Source organism: Cibotium barometz, chromosome 46 (assembly GCF_041138505.1).
Source record: "Cibotium barometz isolate CiBa-2024 chromosome 46, ASM4113850v1, whole genome shotgun sequence".
Taxonomy (NCBI): Eukaryota; Viridiplantae; Streptophyta; class Polypodiopsida; order Cyatheales; family Cibotiaceae; genus Cibotium; species Cibotium barometz.
Window position 1 is genome coordinate 12,632,757 of NC_141091.1, and position 22,905 is coordinate 12,655,661.

Genomic DNA, 22,905 nt, shown 5'->3' on the forward strand with positions numbered 1-22,905 from the left:
AAGGTGGATTCCCAACCCTTCCATCTCATTATCCTAATCGTCTCGTCAGGCATTTGCATGCTCGAAGTAGTCCTTTCTATAGTTAGTGAGGAAGTGTGCCCTGTCTGAGATCCAACCTTCCTTTTAGTCAATTTGACTCTGTTCAAACAGCTTTGTCTTTGGCGACATGCAGAGGAGAGGTATTCAGTTGCTTTGTATCAACTTCACCCACATAGAGCAATGCCACTTAGTGTTCTTTCATACTTCCTGGTGTGAATAAAAATAAGATCCACCTTGGTCATTGCTAGTGAGGTCATGCCTTGGCCCCCATGTTTGCATTTTTAAAAGTTGTATAGCCTCCGAATACGTACTAATATTGAATTCTACACCCGTGAGATACGGTCCAAAGTAACCGTTCAATTTCAAACTTCGTATGCTCCATTTTACCCCTTTGCCAATACGGGCACCGTATGTACGTTGTCGTATATACGTTTTCTCTCTGCATGCTTGCATGCAAGGTTTGACTGTGCTTTCCTGCTGCTTTTCTCTCAAGAACCCTTCATCTCTGCGAACCCTACCCCTCGGCCCCGCCATAGCCAACCTCGATCCATCCTTTTCTCGGCTTCCCTGTTTTTGCCCCAGATCTTTGCTTTCCCCGTCGTTGCCTACACAGTGATGTGTTTTTTTTTTTTTTTTTTTCATGGGTGCCCTTTTGCTTTTTTTATTTCCCCCTCGTTTTTCATACCCTCGCTCTGTGCTGTGCTAGCCCTACCCTAGCGCGCGGGGAGAAACCCTGGCTTTTCCCGACTCTTCCTTTTTTCATCTTGCCCCCCTTCCCCCCCCCCAACCCAACACGCGATTAGAGTTTTGTTTCTGATAATTAGGGTTTTTCCGCGACTAGGGTTTTACATCGCGGCGACGACAGCGGTACTACGGCCATCTCAGTTGACGCTCAGGTTTCACGTTTTTCGAGCTGTACACACAGATAAGTTTTTCTGTGCAGGCTACGGTTTCAGCGAGCTGCCCCGTTGCCTAGCCATTTGCTACAGGGTGCTCGAGTCTGCCAAGGTGAAAGTTTTACATGCGGTTTCCTACCTCGGCTCAGCGTTCCAAGGATTAGGGTTTTCAGGCGTAGGCTGGTATGCCATTTGAGCTTCAGGAAATCCCAAACCCTAATTCGACAGGCGACTGGGGACCTCGAACTTGCATTTTTTAAAACGAGGGTTAGCTGCAGCTCGCAGTGTGTGAAGAGAATGTGGAAATGCAGCGAATGAGCATCCCTGACGTAACGTTTAGTGTATGTAGCAATGCGGTCTTGGAATATTGTAATGCATCACACATTGAAACAGTAAAGCTGAAATATTGAACCAGAATTACATGTCCAAAGTCAGCGCAATTGGATGTAGCTTTGGCTATTGTGATGCATTACAACCATCTGACATCTGAATGAACAACAGCGACATATTCCAAATGTGTGCTTGTTTTGATGTGAAAAACTTCATTTTTGAAGCAGAGGCACGTTGGGATGAGCCCTGCTGAGAAGGGTTTTTGTAGGGTAATGAGAGGACATGAGTAGGCCATTCAGGCCCCGGCCGCTGGACATCCACAAAAAGCTTCCCATTGTAAAGTCTGTGAAGGATTTAGACAGTGATGAAGCCTCAGCTGTATCTCGGTTTTCTCTGCATGGCAATGCCATTGGATATTCTGACATTGAGCCGGTAAGGTTTTCTCTTACATAGAGCATCATGGATGTAAACATTTCAAATGACTCGTGTGAGTGGTTTGAGTGGTTTCTATGGGAACCCGAGGTCATCATTGCCTCAGTGTAAGTGCTTATCAAGTGCATATGTGAACACATGCATTGGAGTTGTCATACAAAGAGACATTGCTTAAGTTTTTGTTTACAAGTGAAGCGCCCCCCTGCCTCGAGAAAGAGACAGATGGTCTACTTCACTTTTTCTGTCCTGTAGAGGGCGGTGCATAATGCAATGTCAATTTGTACAGGTGCCAGCACCCCCATCAAAGCGCAGAGCTGGAGAAATTCCCACACCACAGTTCATTGTTGTGGACTCATATGAGAGGGACTATCTACGCACTTTCTTGCAGCCTTCCTCCTATGTGCGTGGTCGGGGATGTATGCTCTCTGAGGCTTTCCTAAAGTTGCAACTTTGATTGCATGCTTTTCTTGTGAATTTTGAGTACTGCAGGTTGCTTGCTTGGCATTAACTGAAGTGTACATCTGCTTTTACAATTCAGACAGATAGAAAGTTGATTTCTTTTTAGTAACACTCATTCATATTTGTGTGCAGCAAGGAGTGAGATCACAGAATGTGCAGAATATGATCTTGACAATGAAGATGACGATTGGTTGCAGCAGTTCAACAGGGAGAGAGACATCTTGTCACCTGAGAGGTATTATATATGGACCAGTAGGTACTAAAAGCAGAGGGTTGATGAGGATATGGTTGGTGGTGCATGATGAGACCATAATAAACAAAGTGTTGGCAAAGTAAGGTTTTATATTTGTGTATATGCCATGACAGGGATGGCCTAGGCCTAGATATTGTTTTGTGTACCCATGACTGAGCAAGATGCAATGGTCAATGGTGAGATACATTATGTTAGATGTTGCCACTCTTTGCTAGCATGTGGATATAGTTGTAACATGCGGAAGCTTCGGGGAAGATCGGTGACTTCAATGCTCAGAAATCAGCACACTTGTTGAGACGAAAATTAACGCACAAAACTGAATGTAGATGTGCAGAAAAATAGAGAGAGAGAGAAGGAAAAGAGGACACAATATTGGGTCCCGAATACCCTCTGTAGGGCCCCCACCACGAATGGTGTATTTGCTTTTATTAGAATGATGCAAAACTGAAATAAAAGACTGAACCTGAACCTTCTTGGCTGAGGAGAATCCTCTGCCCATGACTTCAATTCTTCACCCTTTTTGCGTTAGCTTATCCTTGGCTGTTTGGCCCTTTGATCAGCTTCAGCACGTGGTGAAATATGAGATGAATGGCCTGAATATATGCTATGGGTATTTATACCCCTCCAGGGTGCTGGTCGGTTGTCTAAAACTAGGCGGCTGTTTATAATAAGCCTCATGACCTGAAATATCAGCATAAAATGCTAGAAAAATCTGCGCATCACATAAATGGGTGCTGGCCACCATGCGCTGTGTTTCTGGCTGCTGGGCAGCCTCTGTGGCCTGCCCCACACCTGGCCTATAGCCCTCTAAGGGCTGGATGCCCTGTTGGCCCCTTGTCCAGGGGCCCTAGGGCTGGCCTACAGCCCTTCCACCCCATCCCATGGCTGGTGGGTGTCAAATCCCCATAGGATCACCTCGTAGAACGCTCTTGGTACAAGACTCGAAACCTGCAAAACAAACCAAGCAACGTGAAGGGGGTGCAGGCTTGACTCACCTCCCAACCTTGACAGCCGTGGGCAAGCCCACAAGTCTTGGCTGTCCCCACCGAGCCACGAGCTAAGCTAACTAGATGGACGTACCAACCAATCTCTACCTCGTGACGTCCTATACTGCCACGAAGCTACCCTTGCAGGCCACGAGACTGTTGCCGGTCTCGGTTGCATAAAGCAGGTGCACGTTTGCACTAGATCCAGGCTCCTGACCATAGAGCTCTCACAAAGACACGCGAGACTCTATGAACTAATGACTAACCTTGGCCACCCTTTTATAGACTCTTGGCCGGTCATCGGGCGTCCACACTTGGGCGCCCGCTTGTCCATACTTGGGTGTCCGCCCGTTAGTTTATCCCTAACTCAGCTCGCCAATCAGTCTGCCTAGCTCCAAGCTTCCCCAAACCTCAAAGCTAGTCTTGTGTGCGTGTAGCACACGGTAGATACACACTGTGCACATAACATACTCCCCTTCCTCTAAGAGCTCACTCCTCAGCTCACTAAAAAGCCAGGGTAATACCTCTAAAGGGTAGTCAATGTCTCCTATGTAGCGTCCTCCTTAACAAGATCCTTCCACTTGATCTTGTATTCTGTGAGGTGTCGAACGTGATCCTCAAGAGTACGACTATATATTAAAATATCATCCAGGAACACAACCATAAATTTTTCCAAATGTTCACGAAAGAGATCGTTCATCATTTGTTTGGAAAGTGGTTGGAGCATTGGTTAACCCAAAAGGTAATACGAGAAACTCGTAATGGCCATACCGGCTATCTTTGTGAAATACTTCGCTTCGGCTAACCGGTCAATTAGGTCATCTGATCTAGGGAGCGGATAACGGTTCTTAATTGTCAGCTTGTTCAATCTCTTGTAATTTATACACATTGTCCAGGTGTTGTCCTTCTTTCTCCTGAGTAACACAGGTGCACCCTAAGGTGATTTACTTGGACGGATCTGGTCCATCCTCAAATAATCTTCGAGTTGTTTGGCCAACTCATCTTCCTCAGCTTGGCTCATCCTGTAAGGTGGAATACTAACAGGGTGAGAACCTGGGACCATGTCAATACGATGATCTACTGCCCTTTCAGGTGGTAAGCTTGATGGGAGTTCCTTTTTTTTTTCCCGAGAAAAGATCCTTTCATTAGTTATATAAAAACGCCCGTAGGGCTACAAAAGATCCTCTCCTGCGCACAAGAAAAACAGAGCAGTGAACAAAGCAAGGCAGCTCGGGAGACTCTCCCTAGGTGCTGAAAAGTACAAGCATCAGTACAAAGAACTGAGGGGCTAAATCATACGATAGGAGGGGGGAAAAGCCAAATAGGTGGCCTGTAATGCCAACGGGGGGATCCCATGTGTAGGGTATAGAAGGGGCCGCTATGCCAGGTGGTGTGAAAGGCCTGGCGCCGCAAGAGCGCCTCATCCGAGTCGCCCCGGATGCGGTCATACTGTCCTCGCAGGGTGTGGATCAACTCTTGCCAAATCCCCCGTACAGTCTTTGCTGGTGGCTCCAGTCTCCCCTCAAAGGCCCTGAAACACCGGGCCCTCCAGGCCAGATGGTGAGGCTGCTGAGGAGCTCCCATCGTAAATCCCTCTCCTGTGTCCAGCTGGCGGATGAGAAATCCGATGACGGAACAAGGCGAGGCTGGCCCCCAATGAATCTGATGGCCCGACTGTCCTGCTCCATCTCATAGCCCATAGCAAGCCCTGACGAAGTCGACCAAGCAGCGGCACCCCACGTAAACATACCCTCTGGAGAGAGGGGGGCCAGAATACGCAGCATCCGCAGCCAAATCTGCTGCGCCTGAGGGCAATCCCATAGGCAATGTCTCTGTGTCTCCATAGGGTGGCCGCATCGGACGCAGGCCGCCGGAAGACCGCTGTAGACAAGCCAGGTGCCAACTGCTGAGCCCCTGTGGGCGACCAGCCCCACTGGAAAGTCGAGATCCTGCGGGCCTGTCGACTAGCCCAGAGCCGGGTCCAAAATTCCTCCAGGAACTCCTGTGAGAGTCCCTGTAGCCGCCAGTGTCCCGCTGCAGCTGGAGAGACCATCCTCCTCGCCGTCAAAATATGCCGCCCCAGCCGAACAGTATACTGGAAAAAGGTGATCTTTGTGGCCTCAAGGGATGCATAAGGATCATGCCACTTGTACTCCCTAGGGTCCCACTGTAGCCGGGCCAAGGGACGCGTTGCATATGCCCATATGTGCCAATCCGGGAGCACATCTGCAGGGTCTGGGTCAATATGCCACTTCCGAGAAGCGGCGGCCACTACCCGTATCCTCTGAAAGGTGCACTCTGCAACCAAAGGCGACTCCACCTCCACTCTCTGAAGTCTGCCCTCATCCTGAATCTCATAGTAGAGGCATCTGCCATCCTCAGTGCAAGCTCTGACAGCAATCAGGATCTCCAACTGTGTAAAGGCTCCCATCCACTGTGGGGCAACTAGCTCGATAGGCGTGAACCACTCCTCTCTGAGTGAACTTTCTATCGCGAGAATTCCACCTGTAAAGGGTCCTACAGCCCTGTGGAGGTCCCTAGAGCTGTCCTGTACTGTCCAAGTTGACTTTGGACACCTGTAACCAGCCCAAAACTCGCAATAACCAGAAATTGCAGGTCTGAAATTTACCAACCAGCCCTTTAGAAGAGTGTGGAGATCGTTATCCAAGCTTGTGTGAGTCCGGGAAGCAAGCAACCAGCCCTGTAGCAACTCCCAAAGCTCCAACCAGCTCTCCAATGTGTTGAGTAATGAATAAAACAGCCCAAAAGGCCTCTCGAGGGAGGCGCCTTTTTCCAGTGCCACCTAAGGGGCTTGGTGGGTACACATACAGGCTGACATGTGTCCCCATAAGGTGTCCAGGTAGGTGTCCAGCCCATAGTGCTCCATTTGTGTGTAGCTTCCAATGCCTCGTGAGTTTTTCCTGTTTGTAGAAGTTTAGGTCCAACCAAATGGGAAATGGCCATAAGCTGTCCGGACTTCATTAATTTTGGTCCAACCAAATGCGAACGCATTATAAGTTGTCCAGCCACTTATTAATGAGTGTGGACCTGCAAACCAATAAACTTTAGTGGTAAATGAAATAAGCTGTAAATTGAGTGTGGACGCACTTACCACTTGCAAAACCCATAAGCCCACAGTTTTAGGCCCAAACAGGAGTGCACACATGTGTCCACAAGGTGCCCGGCGTCCCCAGTCCCTCGGACTTCACAAGCCAAAATAACAAACATTGTCCAGGCAGCAAGACAATGTCACACAAAGTAAAATAAAGTTATGACATGCATCATTTATGCATTGTGCACATGTAAACTTGGAGAACCACCTATCATCATTCTTGTACTTGAAAATATTCCGCCTGCCATCATAACACACCATGTGTGCATGGCTGGAATCCACACGGGGACCGCCCGAAAGTCCACAAATGTCCTGCCATGTCCTTGGACTCATATGCATCCACTCATATGATCCATACACATGCCCAGGTATAATACATACATGCATCCGCATGTTTCTAGGACACGCATCCGCATGTCCCTAGAATATAGGGGTTTGTGACACCATCCCCATTGAGACTCTTCATTCCAACTTGCCAGCTGACTCTTTCCACTGTTATTAACAACGGTGTGTCAAGCATTAGTTGGCAAGTTGGGACATGGGTTAGAATGTCCCATCACATTAAAGCTTTAAGTGTAGCCTTAGGAGGATAATGTCCTACCTAATTGTCAATGAAGAGATTGTGAGTGCTGTCATCGAGTGCAGCTATACCATCTGCCAAGTTGCCAACTCTTCCTCGTGCAGCAACCTTGCACATTTATCACCTTCATTCTGCTCAAGCGTATGTGTTCTATATTGAGTGCAATTGGCCTTATGACGTGGCATAATGGCATATCATTGGGATTCATTTTGGTTTTCATTTTTTGCCATTTTCAAATTGTTTTGGGGGTTATTTATTTCATTATGGTTTTTCAAGGGACTCTTTTCCAAGTATCCAAAAGCTGCATGTTTGTAGGCAGGCTCCAATGACTTTTTTGTTGTGTAGGAGATTTTAAATATTGGAAGAGTGTTACTCTTGATTGACGATTATTTCTATGAACTAGCTTCTTATGACATATTAGAGCTCTATGGACACGTCTTGGGGTTTGTAATCAAGGGTTGACAAGGGGTCATGAAGAGTTTGGTCTTTCCTTTAACCATAACTGCTTGTGTTGTGTTGTGTAATATACTATATATTGCAAAACATGATATGTCTACAATGATGAACGTGGATCTTGGATGAGATCATGCTGATGCATACCTATCTACCGAAGATACAATCTGACTTGCTGACTCACAGCTTCGTGATGATCTTGGGATGCTTATGAGGGAATTGAGGACTACCTTCTAGACCATGTTTTCAACACCTGTGTGTGCAAGAATGAGATGTGTGGAGACTCTTAAAATGAAGTCTTCAATGCCCTTTTATAGGATTTCATGCTTCATTTTAAGAGTCTCCACACATCTCATTTTAAGAGTCAGCCAACCCTTTTATGACCCCAAAAAATTGTCCAAAAGGTCATTTATTGCATTCATATTGTGTGCCCAACTTGTGTCCCAACTATTGGTGCATGTCTTGGGCACCTATGGCACCTATTGGGTTGCTAAAACAACACCATACAAGCCATACTCTGCCACATGTTTTGCCTAGAAGGCATCTGTAAGTAGGAAGCATGCCCACGTGGCGCTCACAGGCGTGATGCATGTGAAATGTGCCACCACGCAATGGCATCACGTGTGAGGTGATAGTTAGCTAGTGCAACTTTTTCCATATCCGACTTTTGCACTACAGCAAAGTAGCTTCAAAATGGTGAATCCACGAATGTAAAGCTGAGGGGTCAAGTGTGTACCATCATACTTACTAAAGGTGACCTTTTCTGAGAAAGGGTTAGCCTGCCTCGGAGTAGATCTTTAGTTGAGAGTCGAGAGGAAGGCCTTGTGCTCTTCTTGTCTTTGTTGATCGTCTTCTCTTTGCCGGTTCTCTTTCACTTGTTGTTGGTTCCTTCACCACTTCTCGCTTTTTGGAGTTGAGCCTCCTAAGATATTTTGACGTGTCTCCTTTCCACTCAAGTCGGATTCTCTCAAGATCGCTCTTAAGGGTAACGCAACTTTTCCCTATCCGACCTATGTACTATGGGTATTGCTGCACCTCAATAGGGGTCAATATCCCTTCTAAAATGCTTTGACTAGCTTTTTGATCCGGGGTCAACTATGGTTGAACCCTTGTTGGCTTGGCACAATTGGTGCCAGAGGATTAGGAAGAGGTCCAAGGAGGATTCCATTGGGTCTTATTTGTTTCCCCATGATGCTTATTACTCCCATTGGAAGTAGACTTGGGGTTGGAAGATTGGTCTTGCTTGGGATTGCTATGGTTGTACTTCATCTCCATGTTCTCAGCAAGCTAAAGCGGCATGGAAGCTGTCAATGTCAGACATGGACATCCCACTATATCTATTGGTCTAATCCATACAAAAAGGCACCCAATCTATCCCTATCCGATTTTTGCAATTGAAGACCTAACTAAGTGACTTGGTTTCGATAGGTGAGGACAGGTCGGGAAGCTTGCCGGATGCCCCGAAACTCATCCTCAAGATGCTTGAGGTATTGCGGAGGCAAGAAGCGAGGCTTGTGATCCTCCACAAGCCTAGCCCGCTCACTCACAAGCCACCACACCAGTCAAAGGATTGGTATGTTGACTTAACCAATCATGCCACCATATGCTAGCATCCCCATGAGGTGCATACCAGTCAGACTTCGTGACAACATAAAAATATGCAATGAACTCATGAAGCCAAGAATGTACAATATTAGCATCCAACTTACTATTTGTTAGAATTTATGCATCTCAGTGTATTTGGGGTTGTACCTACTTTAGGGCATTTTATGTAATTTTCTCCTATTTATTTGTCTATTGCCAGTCGGCCAGCTCACACATGGACTGTACAAGGAGCTCCCCCATTATTCACTAGATCATCCACTTCCCTTGCACAAGTTCAACATCTCTTGTTGGCCTATTGCCATTGTAAAGCTTCAAGCTAATATAAAAGGTGATCTTGTCCACAAGCTCTCTCTACTCTCTCACGTCTTGTTTATGCTTCTGCCTATGCATTCTCCAACATGGTATCACTCGCTTAGGTTCAGGCTGCTCCATCTTCTGCAAATCTGCCTGATACCTTGTGTTTTCTGCCCTAGCTCCTCTTGGCTGCAGATCAGTCCCGAACAGTGTCTGCGTTTTCATACACTGCTGCATTTTCTGGTCAAGCCAGCCCTTCACTTGCTGCTGGCTAGTTTGGTGGCTGCGTTTTCTCCTACAGAGGCAAGCCGGCCAGGTACTTGGCTGCGTTTTCTTCTACAGAGGCAAGCGTTGGAGTTTTGGCTGCAAATTCTGCTCTGGCATCCGTTGTTGGTGAGTTTCTTGCATGTGGAGTTGCAGACAAGTGGCTGTACATCTCCTTCTTCCTCCACGAGTCCCTACCGTTCCGGTAGGAGGTTCCCGGCGGTTTCTTGAACTGTTGTGCTGCTGTCCAGCCTCCTCCTCTCTCAGGTTTGAAAGGGGGCTGATTGGTTTTGGAGCCTGGCTTCGTTGGAAAGCACTTGAGAGAAGTCTTTGAGAGCTCAGATTTGTGTTTCTTGTTGTTGTGGATATGGCTCCCCCCCTGTACGAACAAGGATGACAGGTTGAAATGACCCAACTATGCCCATTGGAAGCTTCAGATGCAGATTTGGTTCATCCACAAGGGTCTGTGGATATTGTTCAGGGCACTGAGAGGAAGGCCAAGCGTCCTCAAAACTCTAGGAGGTGGACACAGGATCAGAAGGATGAATTTGTTACGGAATTACAAGACTGGGAGAATCGAGACTCGAAGGCGCATTCTGTGCTTGTGCGGACCATCACATAGGAGGTCTCACTGGCAGTGCAAACTCTCACCAGTGCTCATCAGGTATGGTCTAAATTGGAGGATCTCTTTGCTCGAGATTCGTCGATGAGGGCAGTAACCTTGCAAGGGCAGCTCTACGGTTTGTTATTTCCTGAAGGTAGTTTCATGCAGTCGTTCCTCATGAAGGCCAAGGTTATCCATGACCAGTTACTGGCTATGGGTGCTGCTTTGTCCTCTGCGCAGCTGGTTGCACTTATCCTCACCAAGCTTCTCCCAGACTAGATGTGATTTCTCGATCTTTGCGGTGCTGGGTCACATTCACTCAGTTGGATTTTGATGATCATAGCTCCCTACTTTTGGAGGAGGAGTCCGTTCTCGTTTCACAGGGTAAGTTGAAGGTGTCAGTCAACAGTTCTGACTAGGCACTTTTCTTAGTTCATAAGAAAGGTCGGAGTTGCTGCTTCTCTTGCGAGAAGAGAGGACATTTGTCCAAGGATTGTTTGTCCAAGAAGAAGGATAAGACCAAGGGCAAGGCTTCATCTGAGAGAAAAGGCAAAGACACGACACATGATAGTGATATAGATTCTAGTACCACTTCTAGGGCTCCCAAGGCGCTTTCGGCTCAGGAGAACCCAGATGGTGTACTTCTCTAGTACACACAAATTTTCCCCATGTGCTTCCAGCCAGAGGAGGCTTGTGGGCGAGAGAGGGGGTTGATTACAGCTCCACTTACTGGTGCATGGGGATCGTGATTCAGAGTTCCAAGCATTAGACATTTGGAAGGCCATGGTTATCTTTTGTATAGCAGAGATTATGAACTGGATCTGTTCCGAGTTCATTGTTCGAGGCTTTTTGGGACGTGATGTGTTTCATCCACTGTTGGGGATTATGGGCGTGGTGTGTCCAGCAACTCATCATCTATTCTTGGAGTTCACTGCACACTTGTGTGGGAATTCGTGGCCAAGCAAAGTTCCTTGCTGTTCGTGGTGGCATTTTGTTTTGAGGAAACAGGTTGGTGGATGCTCTCTCCGAGGTGATTTCAGTATTCGCGGTGCTGGAGGGTCCATGGTTGCATATTCATCGGCTTATCTTCTTCTGACTCTTGCACACTATGAGAAGCAGAGGGGGTGTTAGAATTTATGCATCTCAGTGTATTTGGGATTGTACCTATTTTAGGGCATTTTATGTATATTATGTAATTTTCTCCTATTTATTGTCTTGTGCCAGTCGGCCAGTCCAAGAGGCAGTCGTCTCACACATGGACTATATAAGGAGTTCCCCCATTATTCACTAAATCATCCACTTCCCTTGCACAAGTTCAACATCTCTTGCTGGCCTATTGCCATTGTAAAGCTTTAAGCTAATATAAAAGGTTATCTTGTCCACAAGCTCTCTCTACTCTCTCTCTTGTCTTGCTTATGCTTCCGCCTGTGCATTCTCCAACACTATCAACTTATTGAAAGCCAAGAATGTACAATATTAGCACCCAACTTACATCATACTTCCTGAATTGGATCTTCTCTTGAAGTGCTGGTGATCTCGATGGCTGGGGAGCTCTTGGTACTGGCTTCAAACTCTTGTTGTTGTTGATTTGCCATGGTGCTAAGATGGTCTTTCCACTCTCTGTGATGTTCTTCTTCATCTTCTTTGGCCTTCTGGAGCTCTTGTTTTAATGGTCGGATGCGAGGAAACCTCGCAACGTCTCCATCTCCAAGATATGTCGTTCTTTGGCCTCTTTCACTTCGGTTGCGAGGGAATGCTGTGGTCACTTGGATTTGGTTGTGGGGGTAGCTCGTAATTGCTCGGCTTTGGCTGTGAGGTAAGTTCACAACTGTCCTATCTCCATGGCACGTCGGTGCCGTAGCTCTTTTGAATACACTTGAGGCTTGGGTTGTATGGTAGGAAGTAGTGACTGTAGAACGGATTGCATCATAGCCATTGGGGCTCTAGGAAGGAGAAGTGATTGGAGTAGAGGCTTGTGTTGGACAAAATGGGAGTCTCTTGGTGCTTCCTCTCCACTTCGGATTGCTCTCCAAGGTTACTTATAGTGGGTGTGACAATGTCTGTACACCCGAACGCAAGTAAACCATCCACTATGAGGTGGGGGAGTGTTACGTCGCAAATTGGGCATTGGACCAGTGTTAACTAGGGCTAGAATAACCCAAGGTTAAGGGATAAGCTAACCCTGGTTAGGGTTAGGGCTTAGCTTGTGGCAGGGCCAATAGGACCCGTCCATAGGGCTAAGGGCTAGCAAGGATGAGGTCTGAATTGGCTTAGTCAATTAAAACTAAGCCAGGGGATAAATACGGCTAAAAGCTCATTAATAAAGCAAAGGGCCAATTATAGTAGGGTTATTACCATATAAGTGTGTTTGAGCTCACTGATGATTATTGATGAGGATCCCTCGCAACGGAGGAGCCCCCCCCTTGGACGAGTAGGACCTCTAGGCCAAAGTAGTTGCAGGTGGGCAGGCACGCCGGTGGTAAGGGACGCAAGGGCATGGCTGTCTTGGCCTGGCTGACTCGTGGCAAACAGACCTTAGGCTCGGGGGTGGCTTTGGAATGGTTGGGAGGCGAGTCGCTAGCGACAATCTATTGCGGTCATCGATTCAGATTTGATGAGGGTTACTTCTAGCCCTACCTGGGTTTCCAGTTTTGTGGTCCTTACATTGTTATCAGATCCAGACCTGCTGGCTTGGAGGATGAATAACTCCTGAAGGGAGTTACTTGTTGGGACACCTCAAACAGAAAGTGGTGAAGCATGGGAACAGAGAGAAGATCGCATGGTTGGATGTGTGGAGAGAGCAGTGTTTTACTGCTCTTTATCCAAGGAAAAAAGCAGGAGCTGTTTGGCTATATCTGCTTGTGTTTACTTGTTTTCTGACAGGTCTACATGCGTGTGGTGTTGGGAGAATTTTGAGGCCTTGGATTGTCCATAAGTGAACGAGGGTTAGGACTGTTTTGCTGTGCAAATAGAGGGCTGGCTGAATTCTGCAGAAAGCTGAATCCTATGTGTGTTTATGCATGGGAGCTTATGTTGCTTTCTGGAATTGTACTTGGTGCAGATGGCTGTAACAGCAGCAACTCGTGTTGATTGGACGACAAGAGGGTGGGATTTAACGCTAATGCATGCATGAAGGGCGATTGTCAGGAGAGATGTGGAGAAGAGAGAAAGTGGCAGTGGATGGTTTTTGCCTGGATATGCTTTTGTCTACTGTACAACACTATCTGCCATGCATGCAAGTGATGGGGAGGTGTATGACTGGCCATACAGTTGTTCATACAGCTGGCCGTACAGCAACAGGCTCACACGTGCATAGGGGGGGCAACAAGGGTGAACTAACGTGAGTACACGCCATTCAAAATAATAGTTTGTGCTTCTCAAAAAAGCATGTGTATGGAGATATTTTCGACATGAAGACCCAAGCCTCATCATTGATGGTGCCCAAACCAACAATTATCACTGCTCCATTGCAAGCCAATACCAAGAAGGGTACGAAACCTTATCCCACAAAAGAAGGTATATCCACCTCATAAGTCAATATCAACATATTTTCATGGTATCAAAAGGTGGGTAGAGAAGCAGTTATTACGAGCTCAAGGTTACTATAAAGGTGGCAATCCGAGTAGGCTAAATAACTAGCTCAAGGCTACTATAAAGGTGGCAATCCGATTTGGCTACCTCACCAACCAAGGCTGCTAGCACTCAAGGCAACGGTTAGAACGTAAATCTCAAAAGCCTTGAAAGCAAAATACTTGTTAACCTCTTTCACATCATAAACCCAAAAGTGTCCAACAAAATCTTTTTTCAATTCATTAATTATGGGTTTCCAAATTTTTTTTGCAAGTGCAAGAATTCTATGAAGGTGATGAAAATGTGTGCATCCCAAAGCAATCCACAAGATCCCCTCCACTTGCACAAAGGAAGCAACCTCGACAACGAAGACACCAACGCCCTTATTGTAAAGTCCGTTAAAAATGGATGCGTACACACCTACTTATTGCTCAAGGGTATTGTGATGGTTTCCATCATCTCGGTGCCTAAAGCCATCAAAGAAAGAATAGCGTTGCTATCGATGTCTGTGGCAAGAAGAAGCACACCCACGATTCAAAAGGTGTGGTGGCCAAAGCAACAACAAACACGGAGAAGCCACAAGAACCTGCTTGCACTCTGAACAACAATGCTATGTAGCAAGTCATCTCATGAGATGCATCGTTTGAAGAGCTCCCCGTCAAAGCCTCAACTTTAACAATTACACCTACCACAACAAAGTCAGTTAAACCCTTAATGGCACAATTCAAACTATTTGCTGATCCACTTAGGGAGTCACTGCCAGAGGAAACCCTTCAGGTCATTACACAAGCATGTAGATCACTGGAATGCATTGCAACAAAACAAAACACAAAAAAAAGAAGGAAAAAAAGGAAAAGAAGAAAAAAGAACAAAAAAAAATCGAAAAAAAATTATTTGGGATTCACCCCTACCACCATGCTTCATTCATACCTTCGGGTCACATTGAAAAGATGCTAATGAGTTACAATGGTTGCAATACTTCGTGCAAAAGCACATGTTGTTATCAATAGCCAATCACATCAATGGGTAAGCTCATTGGCTTACCATTTTTCTTTCAATTGGCTAATTACAATAGCAATTGCTTAGTGAGTAAACACAAATACTCACCCCACTGGTGGAAAAATGCAAGTCTATATGCACGGTACCCTTGTCATTGACATTCTTCTAGGTACATTTTTGGATGGGAGGTCATGGTGCGTGAAAGCCTGGTAAATGGTATGACCGTTCCCTTAAAATGGTGCAAGCACAATAGGTTGTCCTTAGCGACACCTATTTAAACCTCGCCAGCAACGAACACCTTCAACAATAACCTGTTCACAATAAAATTTCACACTCCTCTCAAGAAGGTAAAGAAATTTTCAATTAACGTTACAAGTCAATAGAATTCTTCATTTTTCTCCAATAAATTTGACTTCTATAGCAGCTACATCAAGAGTGTGCTTGACTCACCTTAATGCATTCATTGTATATTTGCTTGTAGGAGCACGAAATATATCTCTACATAAAAAAATAAAAAAGCACATGGGATAAAGAATGTAGGGACATGTTCAATTCAAGATTACTCCAAGATAAATTCACAAAGTCTTGCAAAACAAGGAAAGCAATATGCAAGAAGCTACATTTGCATCGTTTCAATGTATCAAATGAGGCACTGAGATTCACTCTCTCGTTCTGATGATTATGTCAACGTTCCTTTGGAAACCCCCATCTCTTCTTCTCCATTTGTAACAAGCCTTCGCATTATTGCTAACTTCAAATGAAAAATGTAAATCTACTTGGGATTGCTCCAAACAAAAGGTAGTAGAAGAAGAAGAGAATAAAAGAAAAGAAAAGAAAAGAATAGAAAAATTGCAATCACGCACAGAAATCCTCACCCCGTTTACTAACTTCATCATTTACTAACTAACCTTCCCCATTCCTTCCAGAGGAACAATGACCATTGAACATTCATGCAACATCATAAGCATCAACCAACATCGCCACAACAAAGTCTTCTACTTGGTCACGAGGACGCAATCGACAACATGAAGGGGGGAATGTTAAACCATTTTGGGGTTAATAGGAGTTGCTAGTATAATCTTACATAAAATAGCAAAGACGAAGACACCAAAAGCATGTATGATCAATCTATAAAGCAATGGAGTCCAAATCTATGAAGCAATGGATAGGTGCCCGTAAATGGTTCAACATAGTATTTATGGCGACTCCCCCTCCAAGATCATGTAGCAACAAGCTAGAATGGATTCCTTGTGAATGAACGATTATGAGATTAAGCATTGTATAAGCAACAGGTCATTTATGAGTCGGGGGTGCTTAGCTGACTACAATTTAAGTGTGTCCCCAGGATGGAGCTCAACAGTTTCGGTAGTATGAGGTAGGACATCTCTTTTGAGATGGACAGGATAGAGGCATACCTCTTTGTCTTTCTCCACGCCAGCTTCTTCGTGACCCGTGATTATAGGTATCTTCTTTGTTAGGAGGTTCGTCATGCTTATAGCCGTGCCTGGGTGGATTCGGTCTTTCTCGATGGGCGAATTCGTGCCCACTTTGAGCATCTCCATACTCAGGTGGACTGTGATTACTCGCCCTCTAAACCAGTTTCAAAAGCCTTGCAAGCCAAGCTGAGTCCACAGCCTGTCCTCTTTTAGACATGCGGATAACATCATGGAACGTCTGTGGCCTTGAGGGCGCCCATTGCTGTAGGCAGAGGATGATTGTCTGAGAGGAGCTTTAGTGTGCCTTGGATGGTGTTGTCGTTGACATCTTATTCATTCAGGAGCAGGCAGAGGATGATTGTCCGAGAGGAACTTGAATGCGCCTTGGATGTCAATGCCATTGACATCTTATTCATTCAGAAGCATCATCTCATAGTAGGCCATATTCACCATTGTGAGAAGATTCTCTCGGGGTGCAGCTTCACTCTTTGGTCTCCTGCTCAGTCGTTGTGGGAACATCAAGAGAACCCAAATGAAATCGCACCTGAAAATGTAGATCTCAGATCTCAGCCTAAACCCTGCTGTAGATCACCATCAGATCAACCCTAGACCAGCCTGGTGTAGAGAAATTGCTCTGCAGGACTGCAATCGCTTGGTGAAAATGAGATGGGGAATTTCAACCATCTCAGCAAACAACATAGAGGTGGAGTTAGACTAGCTCGGGGAGTTGCCTTATTCCTTTTGGCATAGATGCAGTAGATCATCCTACACACTTTTGAGTATAGTTGAATGTGTCTCACCAAAAATGGAGTAGTTGCAGTTGTTTGTAACCCCCTCTTGGGAGTTCTTGTAGGGGCATGTTTTGTTTTTTGGGGCATATCCCTCTCGTTTTGAACGTGGCAAGGAAGGGAGGGTAAGAGTGGAGAACATTTTAATGGTCATTTTCTAGAATTCAGGTTTCTTTTCTGGGTGGCAGTTTTGAGTGGCTATTATACAAGCTGGAGCTTCTCGATTACAAAGCTCGTGAACGTGCTGGAGCAATACCGGCAGTCTATGGTGTGCCAGTGCCTGCCCTCCTCCAACACGAGACAGCTTTTGAGGTAAGGGTTTTTCTGTAGGCATTCCTTCATCTTGTTTCCCAATCTCCTCATGCAATGTGGTGCACTGTCCTTGTGCCATGTGTCACCATCTCCTTTCTTCTAAATACATTCTGTAAAACAGATAATGTGGTTCCTTACAAACTTGATGTAAAGCTGCTGTCTTCCTTTCTTCTGACTAAATTGGACATGGAACTCTTGTATCAACTAGGTGTTGCGATCTCAGATACCTAGACCAGCAGCGTTCTCAGCTGTTTTTGACTACTGGAAGGCAAAGGTGAGTTATTTTATTTGAGGCGGCATGGTGTTGTTAAACAATGCGCTTTACAGATCTTCAAGTCTGAGCAGAAGCTGGATTAGAGGGTCATTTAACTGTCACTTACTTCTAAAACAGTGGTTTTGAGCTAATGCTAAAAAAATATGTCTCAGAGAGAGCAGTGGCAAAAGCCGATTCTCCGACACTTACAGGTGATTGTTTTCTTACGTAAGGGCTCTTATGATTGTAATCCACTCATCGACTTGCTTGCGATATCAACTTGTGACTAAATTCTTGATTCAGAAAACTGACACACATGAATTTTGTCTTGACTGATCTCAGCCACCTCCGCCGGTGAACGACACAAACCCGTTCAATGTCTTCAGACCCAGAGAAAAATTACATAGGCCTCATACTCGAAGGGTGAGCGAGGATTTCATATGGTTTGTGAGCTGTGTTCATATAGTACTTTTTTTGAAGCATATCAGATGCAGCATAGTCAGTGCTTTCTTCTCTCTGTAATAAACAGATGCAAAGACGCGAGAATGATGTGCCATCATTCGAGAAATTGCGTCAGGTAATCTAATGCAAGCTCTTTTTCTTGTGAAATTGAGGACAAGGCTGGCCATTATTGTGGGATATCAGCCTCTCATTGTAATGCATGAAGGTTGTTCAATGGGAAGCATGGATATGCGACCACACATAATTTACCCTGCGCTTTCAGAGCTTCAAAACAGTGGAGGCTATATCTTGCTTTGTAACTACTTTGTGTAATTTGACACGTTAATATGAGGAGTTTGTTTGCCAGATTCATCATAACCTGGAGCAAGCAAGGGTGCTGCTGGGAATGCTACAGAAGGTATTTAACTGGCTGCCCAACCACTGAAATTGCCTATGTATCATTGTCTTTGTGACATACTCTGATCATCTCCTTTGATTCTGAAAGACGTAGCTCCGTGGCAGTGTGCTTTATTTCAGGCTGTCCTTGAGAACAATTTTAATCATTATTATTATAGGGACCCACTGAATGGACATACCTTCACATTCGTTGAAGCACTTAGGTTTTTCCGCCCCAAAGGGCTAGTCTTAGGGGCCTACACTACCTGATATAGCAAGTTTCCTCAACTTAAGAAACCACATATCTGGATTCTGGACAAAGATCCAGTTTCAAATGCTACAATGTAAGTTTCACTTAAATTCTTGTCATATCTGTCGATAATTAGTACGACGTTGGTAGCCTCTATTTGCCAACTCTTCTTACTTGAGGTAAACGTTGATTACATAAGACTCCCGACTTATCGTAGGGATGGGTGGTAGGATGGGCAAGATTGCCTGTCCATCACACATGGCCAGCCTTGATGGGCCCCTGTACCTTTACTCTGTAAACAGCCTGATTGCCTTTTTTTTGCAGGATTTGAAGCCTAGTCACCTTTTTAACACATTTTGAGAATTGATAAAATTAGGAATGGATCCCGAGTTACTTCACATTGAACAAGAAGGAATGGGGCTTCAAAAATTGTCATGATTTTTTGGCTTTTGTTTTGATCATAGAAGTTTGTTGATTTGACACATGCCTTTGCAACACTAGGTGGGTTTTTGGGTTAAGATGCATTGGGATCTTGCAGATTTCATAATAATAGTTTCTCCTGTTTGGGGCTTGTCAGAGAGAGGAAAAAAAGCGGGAGCTGTTGGATTGTGAGGCAAATCTACAAAGAACACGGATTATGTTGAAGGTTTGCAAGTTCAACTTATTCATATTGCAACCCTTTTACATATTCTGCATATTTATGCGTGGTATCTTCATGATTTCTTGCTTGAGGTTATGGAGTTGACTTGTGAAAAAGGGGGCTATTTGCTAAATTAAATTCTACCTTTCGATTCCTAACTGATCACAAAGAGTCTTTGATTTGATAATCAAAGTTCTTATGTGTGCATGGAAACAATGGATGATGGAATGCAACTAATAGAGAGAGGGGTTTTTAAGGCCTGCTGTGTGTGTATGCGTGTGAGAGAGAGACGTATTATGTATAAGAAAGAAGTAATACAACCAAAATTCAAGTACACATGATGGCTGAGATTGTAGAGGACAACTCGAAGCCCAACACCAGCTGAAGATTCTCTCACCTCCTCTATGATTGACCGGAGGGTAAAGATGTGTTCAAGTGTGGGTTAGAACACTTGTGCCCATGTGCTAGGGTTTTGAGAGAGAGAGCAGCAGAATCAAACATACACATCACACATGAGTCCTAAAACTACTGGTCTGTATTATGTAGAAGAAAGAAGTAATTCAAGTTCAAATGATGGCTGAGATTGTAGACGACTCCTTGAAGCCCAACACCGGCTGAAGACTCCCTTGGCCTGCCCATGCATCGCAGAAACACTCTGCTGAAGACTGGCATTGAGAAAACATGTGTGATTTTGACAGTTTTCCAAGGCACGTACATATATGCATCAATAATGCCGGCCGGCCTTCATATTTGTTGTGGGCCTGCTCTAGAGGACAACACACGACCAACACCACTTGGCCGACTGGCACAGGCGGCTATCAAAGACGTGCTCGCCTGCTTGTTTGTTGTCCACTGCTGCGCATAGTGCCTGATAGGCTGCTAGTTAATGCGTGTCTGCCATGTGGCACTACTATTGGAGAGGTTTGCACATTCTCTCCCACTTGCATTGCAACTGTCCTCAGTTGCATGGTGTCCATATAAATTGCTCTTTTCATAAAAGAAAAGATCCAAGCAAAGCTCATCCATGGTACTCAAGGCCTGGAATATTGCAAGATCACTTTGGGTCCAGTAGGAAGGCTTACATTCCGTCTTCACCGCATCAATTCAAAGACCTGCCAACGAGACTTGGGGATGACCAACTTCTACCTGATCCAACACTTTCTGATTGTTCAATAATCCATGACGAAACACTGCAGGCCACAGAGTATCCTCCGGTAGCCCACGGGAAGAAGCTTGCACGAACTCCAATGCACCCTGAAGAAAGAATGCAGAATCAAGAAGGTTATGCAACTTCATGATCTTTTGCACTCCAGTTATGCAACTTTTTGAGTGGTTGAGTGACATTGGTGGCATTGAAGAGAAAAGACAATGTGAGTCACAGGATGCGTGTCATGTGGTGTATGGGCTAATCTGGCATATCATAAAGCTGTTGTTCATAGGACTCCCAAAGGCAAGGATCTGTGATGGATGTGGGGAATCCTTTTTCCTTGAGAATGCACCACATGTCTGAGTTATCCTCGCTCAAGAAGAGCTAGTATAACTCTTGTTCCCATGAGGCAATCCACTGTGCTTGAATCTCCCCTATGTGGGAAGCAAGCAAGGTTGTCCGACGTAGGCCAACGGGACATCCCATTGCATATAATCAGCTCCTCTCTAGGAACTGTCTCCCATATGCTGTAACATGTTCAGGAAGCCCATTGCAAACTAGATGAATCTCAGACAACATGATGGCATCATCGTGGAAATCATACATCGTGATCTCTTCCCTCACTGTTCATGCATTAAAATCACCCAACTAGAGAACATCTCGTTGTTGGATGAACTCTACAATGTCTGCAAACATCAGTGTATATGGGGACTTGCCTTTCGGCGTCGAGGCACATGCAAAATGCGATTTCTCGGGTGGGAAGTAGCATACTGCAATGTACATCAACCTCAAGCTAGGCTTGGCTAAATGCATCCACATAAATTGGGCCTCATCATCCCATTTAATCAGCATGAGCAACTTGCGCATATGAAGTTAAAACAAGTAGGCTACTCTCGAACCACGCAAAAACACACCCCCCCCCCCTCTCGTGGTGCGCGGTTACAGTTCAGATTTAGCACACGTGTGAAATTCAACAGCAGGTACAATCAGATTCAGTAGGTACAATCCAGTTTTCAGCACACGTGTGGGTTTCAGCGGTAGGTATAGTCCATGTAGAGGCATGCGATGGAAAAAAATGCAGAAATTCAGCCCTTAGAGAAGCAAGTGATGAAGAGAATGAGGGAGAATAGCAGGCGATGAGGGAGAAATGCAGCCAGCTTTCCCACGTGTGAAAAATTACTAAAGTAAGTCATGCAAAAGTTTATCCAAAGGTTTTCTAAGGGTTACACAATATTAAGGATTATTTAAAATGCTCATGGGCACCCTAATGTCCAGCCCCTAATTTAAATGTGTGTGAACACATTGGCTTATAAATATTAAAGTGGCCATAACTTATAAATTTTACATTTTACTTACCACCTGTTCACATGCCACACCACCGAGTCAGCAAACAACACTCCACAGTACACTGGGGGCGTCCTCGTCGAGTGTACTGGCACGGCATAATAGACAAACACACTCAAACAAGTCATGCAAAAACAAGTTTATGCATGCAGACATAAATGCATGTCCACATGTAATGGACGAAATCTCCCTTTCATGAAAGTTGTACAAAAAGTTCTTGTCGAGCACAAAACTGGTGCGAGAGAAACATAAATATATGTCTTGGTCTTCCTATGGAGTGACAGTCCCATAGGTAAGACGCCATCCTGGCCATACACGGGTGGCACCAATAGGCTCCCGTCCATACAGCACGAAGGAGGTCACACGGGTGGCACGAAACTGGTTCCCGTTCGATGTGACGCAGTACTGGTCACACACGGGTGGCACTAATCTGGCTTCCGTCCATGTGACACTAAAAGTCTGGCCCTTTCACATAGGACACTGGCCTGGCCTCATGTGAAGATGGCACAAATCTGGCCGCTCTATGGAGTGACAGTCCCATAGAAGTGGCTCCAGAAATGGAGATGGACCAAATGGTGACATTCCCCCGGGCTTCTAAACAGTTGTCCTCAACTGAAAAGCCTCAAGATATGCCTGCAAAAGGTGAGGGTAGTCAACAAAATAATCCTTGTCTACCCACTTTGCATCACCGTCCATGTGACGCAGTACTGGTCACACACGGGTGGCACTAATTTGGCTCCTGTCCATGTGACCACCAAAAGTCTGGCCCTTTCACATGGGACACTGGCTTGGCCATCATGTGAAGATGGCACAAATCTGGCCGCTCTATGCAGTGACAGTCGCATAGAAGTGGCTCCTGAAATGGAGATGGACCAAATGGTGACATTCCCCTGGGCTTCTAAACAGTTGTCCTCAACTGAAAAGCCTCAAGATATGCCTGCAAAAGGTGAGGGTAGTTAGCAAAATAATCCTCGTCTACCCACTTTGCATCAACTGGCAAATAATTTTTAAATTTCACAAGG

At 45.4% G+C, this 22,905-nt stretch overlaps 1 protein-coding gene across 1 annotated transcript in view; it reads left to right on the forward strand.

Moving 5' to 3' along the window:
• Nucleotides 1–447: 447 nt before the first annotated feature.
• Nucleotides 448–22,905, forward strand: part of LOC147611891 (enhancer of polycomb-like protein 1) — a 54,983-nt gene continuing 32,525 nt past the window's right edge. The window contains exons 1-10 of the mRNA XM_086783762.1: nt 448–1,697; nt 1,984–2,113; nt 2,289–2,391; nt 17,289–17,412; nt 17,621–17,686; nt 17,839–17,877; nt 18,008–18,088; nt 18,195–18,242; nt 18,474–18,524; nt 19,330–19,398. Coding sequence (XP_086639888.1) covers nt 1,548–1,697; nt 1,984–2,113; nt 2,289–2,391; nt 17,289–17,412; nt 17,621–17,686; nt 17,839–17,877; nt 18,008–18,088; nt 18,195–18,242; nt 18,474–18,524; nt 19,330–19,398 — 861 coding nt within the window. The 5' untranslated portion in view covers nt 448–1,547. The remainder of the gene's footprint in view (nt 1,698–1,983; nt 2,114–2,288; nt 2,392–17,288; nt 17,413–17,620; nt 17,687–17,838; nt 17,878–18,007; nt 18,089–18,194; nt 18,243–18,473; nt 18,525–19,329; nt 19,399–22,905) is intronic.